The 11,678-nt window shown below is 37.9% G+C and overlaps 2 protein-coding genes across 3 annotated transcripts in view; one reads left to right on the plus strand and one right to left on the minus strand.

Moving 5' to 3' along the window:
- LOC107686712 (eukaryotic translation initiation factor 2 subunit 3-like) overlaps window positions 1–8,790 on the minus strand; it is a 16,471-nt gene extending 7,681 nt beyond the window's left edge. The window contains exons 1-9 of one of the 2 annotated variants that reach the window (XM_016483817.1): window positions 8,714–8,790; window positions 8,292–8,360; window positions 4,639–4,702; window positions 4,427–4,554; window positions 4,047–4,168; window positions 3,405–3,499; window positions 3,142–3,300; window positions 960–1,094; window positions 775–869 (exon numbers count right to left, since the gene is read on the minus strand). In XM_016483817.1, the coding sequence (XP_016339303.1) occupies window positions 775–869; window positions 960–1,094; window positions 3,142–3,300; window positions 3,405–3,499; window positions 4,047–4,168; window positions 4,427–4,554; window positions 4,639–4,702; window positions 8,292–8,360 (867 nt within the window). In that variant the 5' untranslated portion in view covers window positions 8,714–8,790. Of the gene's footprint in view, window positions 1–774; window positions 870–959; window positions 1,095–3,141; window positions 3,301–3,404; window positions 3,500–4,046; window positions 4,169–4,426; window positions 4,555–4,638; window positions 4,703–8,291; window positions 8,380–8,713 lie in introns of those variants that run through there. The other variant, XM_016483818.1, reaches the window with a different exon arrangement.
- A 753-nt stretch (window positions 8,791–9,543) lies between these two features.
- klhl15 (kelch-like family member 15) overlaps window positions 9,544–11,678 on the plus strand; it is a 23,439-nt gene continuing 21,304 nt past the window's right edge. Inside the window, exon 1 of the mRNA XM_016483819.1 lies at window positions 9,544–9,796. Coding sequence (XP_016339305.1) covers window positions 9,736–9,796 — 61 coding nt within the window. The 5' untranslated portion in view covers window positions 9,544–9,735. The remainder of the gene's footprint in view (window positions 9,797–11,678) is intronic.

Genomic DNA, 11,678 nt, shown 5'->3' on the forward strand with positions numbered 1-11,678 from the left:
AAAAAATGGAACCCCTAAAGGGAATAGATATGAGATGGGAGGAAAAATATACATTACTTCAATATCTTCTGTCGCAATTATTTAGTTGGGCAATTATACTGTATACAAACTGCAGGCATCAGGGAGCCATTATTAATATGCGGGGCATTTAAGTTGCTTTTGAACGCGCGCTTGTCTTTTTACTTTCACATTCGAGATTCGCGATCACACGTACGGAGCAGCACTCGGCAGTACTTACCACACATTTTTGCTCAGGATCTGCAAATCATTCGCCATAATCCTATCAGTCATCTCTCCTTACTCTGTTTTTGTTGTAACTAAGTAAAATGTTATGTACTGTAATGTAACAGGCTACCCATTAGCAAGCAGCTAACCATGTCCCTTTAGTGGCACCGTAGAACACGTTATTTGTTTTCCGCGCCATTCTGAATACAGATTCAGCCACACCTCAAACCCAGTCGGGGGTGTTTGTGGTCCGCACAGAACTCTTACTTGACATCGTCCCAAGTTACTGTAACTTGCTGTTTTTTTATGCCACGCAAGTGTGCACATGAGACAATGTGTTTTTCTGTTGTCTTTGACAGCTTTTAAGTGCGTTATTGGCAGTGCCACCCTCTGCTTACATGAACGCGTCACCACCAAGATTTTTTAAGACAATAATCACACAACCTATTCGATATTCTATCATTAAATCAACTAATCGAATATTCGAAAATCGTGACCCATCCCTAAAAAATGCTTGGCATATATTGGATCAAACAAGTCAAAAGTTACCTTCAGGACTCCTTTGAGGATACTTCCTCCAGCTACACCACCTTTCAGATCATCTACTTCACAGCCAGGCTTATTGACATCAAATGACCTGATTACTGTGGGGAAAAAAGAAGAAAATTGTCACTCATCTAAACTTTGACACGGAGCACAGCGAGTCCTCTTTAGTAATACTGAAGGTCTCTTACCAATAAGGCGAGGCTCAGAGGTGAAGTCGCGGACAGGCACGGGGATCTTATTTACAATGTACTCGCAGACAACCTCAATGTTGTACTTGAGCTGGGCTGAGATCGGGATGATTGGAGCTCCCTCTGCTACTGTGCCTGTAGGAAAATAAATCAAAGGCGAAACCTTATTATAATGGGACAGTTTTTCCATCAGTCTGTACAACTCATCCAGGGCATTTAGAGGACACATAAAAGATTAACAAAATGTCCATGTTAAATGGATAGTTCGCCCAAAATTATCATTCTGTCATCATCTACTTATCCTCATGTAATAGATTTGAATAGACAGTATTTTGGAGTTTTTGTTGGATTTTTATGTTAGAGGTCCTGACAGACCTACTCATTTTGATTATATGAAAGAAAAAAAAAAATATCCAGAATTTTCAAAAGTTCAACACAAAAAGTAAAGTCACACAAGTCAAGCAATATGAGAGTGAGTAAATGAGGACCAATTTTAGATTTTGGATGAACTATCTGTTTCCAGTTTCAATTTCAATTTCAGAGAAAGAAGTAATCACTAGATTGGTTTATCAAGTTTGTGGCAACAAAACTTTGAAAGATGTATTTAGAATTAGATCAAATGCAGTAAAGACTTTCAGAATGTTACAGTAGATTTCTATTTCAAATAAATGCAATTTATAACATTGACAATAATTAGAAGAAATGTTTCTTGATCACCAAAGGGGTCATGAACTGAAAAATCAAAATTCCCATGATCTTTTGATATTTAAGGGGTCCTGACATCCTGTAAGTTTCAGAACTCAAAACTCAGATTATATTGAAGCCAGTCTGCCAAAACAACAGGCTGTGGAATGTGCCACTTTATGACGTAATAGAGTGGCTAAACTCTGCATCTTCAGAAGAAGATGGCCATAGTGTTCACACGCTCAACAGATATGACTGTGATTGGCTACAATGATCATCGCTTCACGCTCTTCACCGAGCGCTGCTCACACAGAAGCGATACGGGAGTGTTTGAAAGCCATGTCTATGAGCGGATCCCTAAAATATATGCACATAATATAAGTGAAACTACTTTGTTTGGCCTTCCAAAAGAGGACGATATCCACTTCGTCATGCCTGGAGCTGATCCGTGCTGGTCGCTGAGGAAATAAATCAACTTCGCGCTGTGGATCGCCGGATCGGCTTTCACCGTGGACGAAGCGGAGTCCAGCCTGGGGTCGTCACATGTGGTTGCCGCAAGCCCACCGGCTGCCGCTCACTCAAGCCGGCTTCCGCTCACTCAAGGCCGCCGTGTGTGACGCTGTGTTTCGTTGTGAAAGCGAAACTACTTTGTTTGGCCTTCCAAAAGAGGACACGACTAGAAATCAGTGGTTATTAGCAACATCATATGACCCCTTTAATCAAAATAAAAATAGTCATTAGTGGCAGCCCTAGTTTGAGACTTTAGTCTTTGCAACTTTAGGGATCTTATCTATTCACGAACAGCTTGTAACACTCCAAAGAGAAAGGAAAACTTGAAATCGCATCATATGACCCCTTTAATCAAAATAAAAATAGTCATTAGTGGCAGCCCTAGTTTTAGACTTTAGTCTTTGCAACTTTAGGGATCTTATCTATTCACGAACAGCTTGTAACACTCCAAAGAGAAAGGAAAACTTGAAATCGCATCATATGACCCCTTTAAGAATTCACTCAACAGTGCTCAAATGTTTGCAGGAAATGGACGTTTGTCCTCTGACAAGGACCTCTGTCCTTTGTTAACTTCATTTTACCCCGGATTCGTTTTACAAACAAGGCACAATTCAATGTAGGATTTTGAGTATTTACTGAGTATATGCGTTTTTAACCTTTAGGCTGCCAAACTGTTAGCCAATCATACTAGTGGCCATTTACTTCCGAGTCTACAATCTTATAGCCACCTAATACATCTTAATTATGATGTTTTTTGATGTAAAAATCTTGATAACATTATAAGTGGACCTCAGAGAACAGTACAAAATAAAAAACAAAGGCAGTTTACAACCCCTTTGAAAAAAAACAAACCGACACAAACATTTGAACAGTAGCATATATGTACACTTCTCCCAAATTCATATCGGCAATGATACTGTTATGGTCTCCTGTTCAACTACCAGCAAATCCATGACATTTCAGAATAGCACGAAGCTAAATCTCTTACCCTGCACAAAAGCCAGGATCTGTTCATACTGCTCTTTGGCCTGACTCTCTTTCACCAAGTCGATTTTATTCTGCAGAATCAGTATGTGTTTGAGCTTCATGATCTCAATGGCAGCCAAATGCTCTGACGTCTGTGGCTGAGGGCACGATTCATTGCCAGCTGAAAGAGTAAAGAAGGTCATTAGCCACTCATACAACATGATAATGGCTGTGTTCATTACTTGCAAGACAAAAATCACTACAGGTTGCAAGGTAAATATTCACCGATTAGGAGCAGCGCAGCATCCATGACGGCGGCACCGTTTAACATGGTTGCCATCAAGATGTCGTGACCCGGGCAATCCACAAACGAGACATGTCTAAAATGACAAAAAGAATCAGGATGTGTGGGGAAACCAACGCTTGCTAAGTGGACCACTGTAATTTAACTACAAGAACAGAATATGGAGATTGAATTCAGAAGGAAGTATCATATGGATTAGACCAGTGGTTCTCAAAGTGGGGCACAGGAAATCAGCAGGGGGAAAAAAAGCCATGGCAAAAGTGCCTTTTATAAAGCGGCACCGAATGCCAATTCCTCTGAATCTTTCTTCTTCAGACTTGGCACCATTTGGCATAGAAGAACCTTGCCATAGAAAAACACCTTTTCAGCGGACAGCATCAAAACCACTGTTGCTTTGCATCGCATCAGCTAAAAGCCATCTACACTGGATGTGACAAAGCGACTGTAGCAAATCCATTTGCCAGTTCACATGATTTACCGCATATACATCATTCATTTTTAGGTTTAATATACCTTTATACTAATGGAAAAAAACTCCCACCAAAGCCATGTATGCCAGATGATTATTTTGTAAAATTTTATATATCTATTAGATGAAATTAAAATGTATGCAATCAACATACCGGACTAATCTGAAGTTGCCTTTGGTGCCAGGAATGTCTGTGGGGAACTCATCAGGTGTGCTGCTGCCACATGACCTGTAACACTCTGGCCGTGGACAACCTGGATCATCCAATTTATACACCTAAATAAGGGATTCAATACAAAACATATAAACTTTAAGCAAAAGACACAAACATTAATCAAAATTAATACTTCACATTTATTCAAGAGAAATAACTTGTAACAGCCTCATTTAGAGGAAAAAAAAATTCCTAAAACGGGAAGCTGTAATTTGCTGTTGCAAGCTTAAATTGAATCAAATAATTGCTATTGTTAGCTTCTGATTCAGAGTGTAGCTTGCAATAATTATTTTTGAGAGATTAGTGAATGACGCAATTACCTTAGCATTAGCATAACCCAACTTGATTGTAATGTTTCTCTCCAGCTCATTTTTGAATCTGACAGTGTGAACTCCAGAGATAGCTTTCACCACAGTTGATTTTCCATGGGCTACATGACCAATAGTTCCTAGAGACAAATATATAGGTAATTAATTTCATGTGACATTTGTTTGCATGCAAAGCAGCACAAAACAGTAAAAGGAAATCTCACCTATGTTTATTGTGGCTTGTCTGCTGATGATCTCTTGGGACAGAGGAGTTAGTTTACTCACATCCTATAAGGCAAAACAGATTTGTTAATGCTAATTATCAAGAAAAGGAAGTATGGCAAGCTGTTTCATGTGTAACTTTAAAGTCCGCATGAAATCAAATTTGACTGTATTTACTTTACTAGCGCACATTGCTAATCTTGCTGTGAACAATTAAACCGTGCAAGTTAATCCGCTGAAAAAAATTGTTTGTCTTGGTAATCTTTAATCAAAATCTGAACATTTACTTCCACTTTGGAATTGCATTCCTTCTCTGATGACATCAGTTTGACGGCTTGGGCAGAATATCCTTAAACACACCCCTCCAACCGTTAGGTTGCTATGAGTAAGAGATGAGAGGAGGAACGCAAAAATCAAACCACACCCTCTATTCAATATTCCGTTTCAGCTGGAAATACGTCACTTCACTGAAATAAAGTCGGCAGCAACTTCCGGTTCACGCGGACTTTAAGAAAAAGATATCAACATCAAAAACATCAGTAGTGACAAGCATCAAAACATATTAATCAATCCGTTCATGAGTGACAACTACCAGAAAAAAATCCTTCACATTTCTTTGTAACAGCCTCTCTTAGGGAAAAACAAGTTTTCCCCCTAAAAAAGGAAAGCTGCACTTTGCTGTTGCAAGCTTAAATTGAATCAAATAATTGCTATTACCAGCTTTTGATTCAGAGTGTAGCTTGCAATAATTGTTCACTTACTTTCAAGTAATTAAAGGGGTCATATGATGCGATTTCAATTTTTCCTTTCTCTTTGGAGTGTTACAAGCTCTTGGTGCATAAAGAAGATCTGTAAAGTTGCAAAGACTAAAGTCTCAAATCCAAAGAGATATTCTTTATAAAAGTTAAGAGTAAACCACGCCTACCTAAAACGGCTTGTTCTAACACACGGCCATTTGGTCACTTTATTTGTAATAAGCCTCTATTAAATGTCGACAAATTAAAAGACTAGACCCATAAGAATATATTAATAATCATAAAATAATATATTTCCTTGTAGAGAGAGTGGTAGAGAACGCGTTAAACTCGGAGCGCTCTTGCGGCTGTCTGACTGAGCCACCAGTGGAAGCGACAATCAGCTGGCAGTTGGGATCATGGTCAGTTAAACACTTTAATCACGCTAAAATCCTCTAAAACATCAATCATGTAAAAGTAAAGAACTGAACATCAGTGGCGGCTCCTGCCAGCCAGTTGAAGATTGAACCCCTACTGCGGAAATGTTACACCTTACCATACTGTGATGTCGTGTCCCGGCGTGGCGAGACAAAACCAATAAAACCCATAACAAACGAGGCATTTGTTGCATCCATTGGGGACATAATTACGGATTTTAATGATTTATACTGTCTTTTTTACGCGTTGCGTTGCATCGCGCCGCATAAACATAAAACCATGTCTGCATTTGTGATCGAAGAAACAACAAAAGTTACTCTACACTAGGGCTGGGTAAAAAAAATATTGATATCTCGATATTAATCAATTCTCATTTTTAAAGAACGATATCGATTCTTAAATCCCAAGAATCGATTATTCTAGCCTGTTTTCAGTTAATGGATGGAACATTGAAGGGCACTTCCCATCCAATATATCGCAATAAGCATTGTGCTTTGGTACTTTTAATATGAAACAAAGCTTCAGGTTTCAAATTCTGTCCATTGTATTGCAGAATTCAAACAATAAATGCCGTTTTGGCGCTGTTTAATGTGAAGTGACAGATCGCTGTAGTTCAGTTAATGGATGGAACATTGAAGGGCACTTCCCATCCAATATATCGCAATAAGCATTGTGCTTTGGTACTTTTAATATGAAACAAAGCTTCAGGTTTCAAATTCTGTCCATTGTATTGCAGAATTCAAACAATAAATGCCGTTTTGGCGCTGTTTAATGCGGAGTGACAGATCGCTGTGCGAGGCGCACGTGAACTGATCATCTCCTCCACATTAATACCAGTTTCAACACAAAATAAACATGACTTAATATCCGAAGGTAAGTTAAAAGAAAGAGTACTTTACAATCCATATCCTGTCTCATGTAATCTCTCAATCAGTGTTTCAGTCGCACAAAGACGTCAATATAACGGTTTGTAAACAATGCCACGTAATGTCACATTTACCTCAGAAAAACATATTCGGTGACCATAAACTCATTAGTCAGATAGAAAAATAAACTGTAGAGAGGGACATTTTGCTAAATATATGCCATATAGCATATTCATTACACATTTTTTTTTTACTGTTCTTCAATGTTTAATTTATGTTTGAATAAATCCATCAAGTTTTTATGACAGCCACCATTATGTTTATATTAAAAAAAAAAAAAAAATTGAAGTAGAACTATTATGTAATTGTAACTTTATTATTTTAAAAACTTAATTAAGTGTAATTTTAACAAATCAGTCAATTTTAACCTTCAATATTATAGTAATGTAGTACCAACTGACTCTCATGTATATTTTACAGCATTAGTTGAGATTTTTTTTCCTTCAAAAAATTTGGCATGTACTGTACCTGATATGAATCCAAAATAATAAATATTGAATCGAATCGGTAATCGAATCGAATCACAAGCTTGTGAATGAAAATTGAATCGAATCGTGAAATTTGTGTCAAAACCCAGCCCTACTCTACACTGCTCAAAACTCGCGTTTGAATCGTCAATGGCAAATTCTTTAAATATGAAAACGTACTTACAGGCTGTGAGTCAGAAGCGCCAGACTGTCCTTGCAAAGTTGGAATTGCCCCACTTTATAGAAACAACCTTTGTGCACAGCATTGTAGTCTACTCTCCCAGGTTCAGGAAGCAGTCCTCCGTAAAATGTGCTGCACACATCTGAATATTTTGGTTGAATTGTTCTGGAACAGTGTTTCTAGTCCTGTCCTCTTTTGGAAGACCAAACAAATTAGTTTCGCTTTCACAACGAAACACACAGCGTCTCCACGACATGGCGGCGGCAATAACAATACTACAGCGAGAATAAAAGTTACGCCTTCTTTCTTTGCGTGAACATTTGGGCGGCGTTATGCAACATTTGGGCGGTGTTATGCAAATCTTCCCACACAGTGACGTAGACATGTGGGGGCGTGTTTAAACTACACGTTTTAGGACTAGTCTAAACTTTTATAAAGAATATCTCTTTGGGTTTGAGACTTTAGTCTTTGCAATTTTAGGGATCTTATCTATGCACGAACAGCTTGTAACACTCCAAAGAGAAAGGAAAACTTGAAATTGCATCATATGACCCCTTTAATATGGCTTGCCATAAGGGAACATTAACTGTCGAGTACATTACATTTAACGTCAGACGTACAGAATTAATTTTATTAGAAATATGCAAGATTAGTACCTAAACAAAGAAGCACATGACTGGAACTATATTAAACACAATGACATTTGGGTTTCACAGCATTTTCACATAATTTCTACACAGGGTCCTTCTCCATCCCCGAATGAATCATGTGGTGAGCTTTCACCGGTACAGCTAACAAGCACGCCTGCTATCATCACGGAGTACAAAACCACTTAACTCGAAATGTCGATACAGCTAGTACTTTTACAACATGTTATACTACAAATACGAACACAAGATGAAGACCTACTAATGTACTGAGGTCTTGTTTAGAAAGATGAGGCTGACCCAACGTTGTTCCAGACTCGTCGCCCGCCATCTTGATAGAAAAGGAATGGAAGTGTGACCAAGCAAACGCCTGTCAGTTTTGTTTTTTTTTACAAATACATGTGTGGCATTAAAGCATATCCCGTTAAATTATTTTGAAGTGCTTGACATATACATATAGATAGTGTTCTACGTTTCACTATTACACGGCATAAAACCATAAAACAAAATAGATAATTATAAACTCATATATCTAACGGCGTCCTGAAGGCATGGGATGATGCAATCAGTTTCTAGAAAACCCAGTAATCTCCAAGACGGAGAGGACAGACCGGAAAATGCATCCTATATTATAATTAACATAAACAAACTTAAAACACCAACATAACCAGCAGCATAATTTACCTGATATATTATTAACGTCTACAAACTTGAACACACGTTGGATTGACGCAGATAAAACCAGGGTCCGTCTTATGGTTATGACGTCACACGTTTTGTAGTTTTTAAATCACTATCTATCTATCTATCTATCTATCTATCTATCCAAATCAATTTAATATTATCATAAGTTTTATGGCCTACCTCATAAAGAAACATATCACTGTAATTAGTCTAAACATATTCTTTTGATGTTCCCATGCTGACATAGATATCAAAGTCAACTATTCATTCTGAAACTAATTTAAAAACTTTAATGTGGACAGTGCAAACTTACCTCTTGTGTATAGTTTTTATTTCTCTCTCTCTGCATTTATTGTAATATGTGTAACACCATACTCTGCACCATACAGTGTTGATCTGTTTTTGCAATTTGCAACATAATTGCCCTTGAGGGATCAATAAAGTACCAATAAAGTGAAGGGAAAAGTAGTTTAAAGCCTGCATTGAATCGCAGACATCAAAAACAGAATAAGCTATTGATATGACTAGGTTAGCTGTAGAAAGAGTAGAAAAATATTCTTTGCATGTCCCTGAGAGAGACTATATATAATACATATAATATAATATAATATAATATAATTAATATAATATAATATGAAACAGGAGGTTTCTATGTTCATAAGGATTCATAAGGAAAGTAAAAGTTAAATCATAACATATACCACGACTTATGTGCTCTAAGTAATTTTCACATCTGTGACAGTGAACTAAAACATTTTGTACATGTACAGTAGGCAGAGAATATTGACACACAAACTCCAACATTTCCGTCCGACCGACAAATCTTCGGGAAATGACGTCAGTGCAGAACAATAATATGGCGTCTACGATCGCTGTGGCGGCTACAGACAAACAACATTTAGCGATTCAGTCCAAATAACACTGGTTTATTCTCACCTAAAGACGCCAGTGGGCAACATATCTCCGTCGATAATGAGATGTCATATTTAATTTCTCTGGTCGTTGTCTAACACCAGCACTCCATGTCCGAAGGACCTCGGGCTCCCTGGTCGAAGCGGGGTTGCGTGGAGTCGCATCGCCGAGGTAAAACCCTACTGGAATCGTTTCATTTCCCACACAGCGTTGTTATGCTTAATAACGCACTCATTTTAACTGATTGTTGCCGAAACAGCACAATTGTTACATATGTAGTGGGCTGACATTCGTTGGGACGTGTCAGTGGTAATTACTGACTGTGTCTCTCATATTGAGCTCCCTAGGTAGACAGCATGTTTAGGCGTCATATTCGCGTTAGGTATTCGTTAGGATTAAGTGACTATAAATGCTGTCTAGATAGACTTCTCATTAGGGTTCAAGCCACCGCCAGTGTTTATGTCCAGTTGCTTGCAGATAGTTATTAAAGATTGTAGAAACTAAACAATAGCAACAACTACGAAATCAAAACATGTCATTAAGAAGCCTATAATACGGGCTTTTCTTGGAATCAGTCAAACGTTGTTTTTGGGTCTTGTTTACTGAGGGTCTGAAAATGAGGTCATAGAAGTTAGAGGATTTAAAACCAAGTTGAGTCTAATGTAAGGTTGAACACCGCTAAAGCAGACACATTGTCATAGAGTTATTATGGTCACGGTTAAACGTTTATTATTTAATCGGAGGACAAACATTTCTATGAACAACTTATTAGTCACCACAGAGAAGTTTAGCACAGTGTCGGTCGATACAAAGCTGCATTCATTTGATCAAAAATACAGTAAAACTGTATTATTGTGGATATAAAATAAGTGTTTTCTGTTTTAATATATTTAAAATGTAATTTATTCTTTTGATACAAAGCTGAATTTTCAGCATCATTGAAGACTGGGGTCTTCAGTGTCACATGACCCTTCAGACATCATTTTAATATGCTGATTCGCTCAAGAACAATTCTTATGATCAATATTGAAAACCATTGTGCTGATTAATATATGTTTGTGGAAGAAGCCATGATACATATTTCTTCAGGATTCTTTGATGAATAGAAAGTTTTATTTTATTTGAAATATAGGCCTACATATTTTGTAACATACATATTTTTACTGTCACTTTTGATCAATATTTTTGTTTCCTTTCTCAATAAAAGTATTAATTTATTTTAAATAAAATTGTACTGATTTCATGTTTTTGAACGGTAGTGAGTTTATAATCATACTTTATTTGTAAAACGAAATGAAATGATCTTATACTGTCTTATGTACAGCCGTGGCCTAAAGTTTTGAGAATGACACAAATATTAATTTTCACAAAGTCTGCTGCCTCAGTTTTTATGATGGCAATTTGCATATACTCCAGAATGTTATGAAGAGTGATCAGATGAATTGCAATTAATTGCAAAGTCCCTCTTTGCCATGAAAATGAACTTAATCCCCAAAACATTTCCACTGTATTACAGCCCTGCCACAAAAGGACCAGCTAACATCATGTCAGTGATTCTCTCGTTAACACAGGTGAGAGTGTTGACGAGGACAAGGCTAGAGATCACTTTGTCATGCTGATTGAGTTAGAATAACAGACTGGAAGCTTTAAAAGGAGGGTGGTGCTTGAAATCATTGTTCTTCCTCTGTTAACTATGGTTACCTAGCAAGGATAATGCTGCTAATAAGATTGCACCTAAATCAACCATTTATCGGATCATCATGAACTTCAAGGAGAGAGGTTCAATTGCTGTGAAGAAGGCTTCAGGGCACCCAAGAAAGTCCAGTAAGTGACAGGACCGTCTCCTAAAGTAGATTCGGCTGCGGGATCAGGGCACCAGCAGTGCAGAGCTTGCTCAGGAATGGCAGCAGGCAGGTGTGAGTGCATCTGCACGCACAGTGAGGCCAAGACTTTGAGGATGGCCTGGTGTCAAGAAGGGCAGCAAAGAACCCACTTCTCTCCAGGAAAAACATCAGGGACAGACTGATATTCTCCAAAAGGTACAGGGATTGGA

Source organism: Sinocyclocheilus anshuiensis, unplaced genomic scaffold (assembly GCF_001515605.1).
Source record: "Sinocyclocheilus anshuiensis isolate Anshui unplaced genomic scaffold, SAMN03320099.WGS_v1.1 scaffold990, whole genome shotgun sequence".
In the NCBI taxonomy this organism is placed as follows: Eukaryota; Metazoa; Chordata; class Actinopteri; order Cypriniformes; family Cyprinidae; genus Sinocyclocheilus; species Sinocyclocheilus anshuiensis.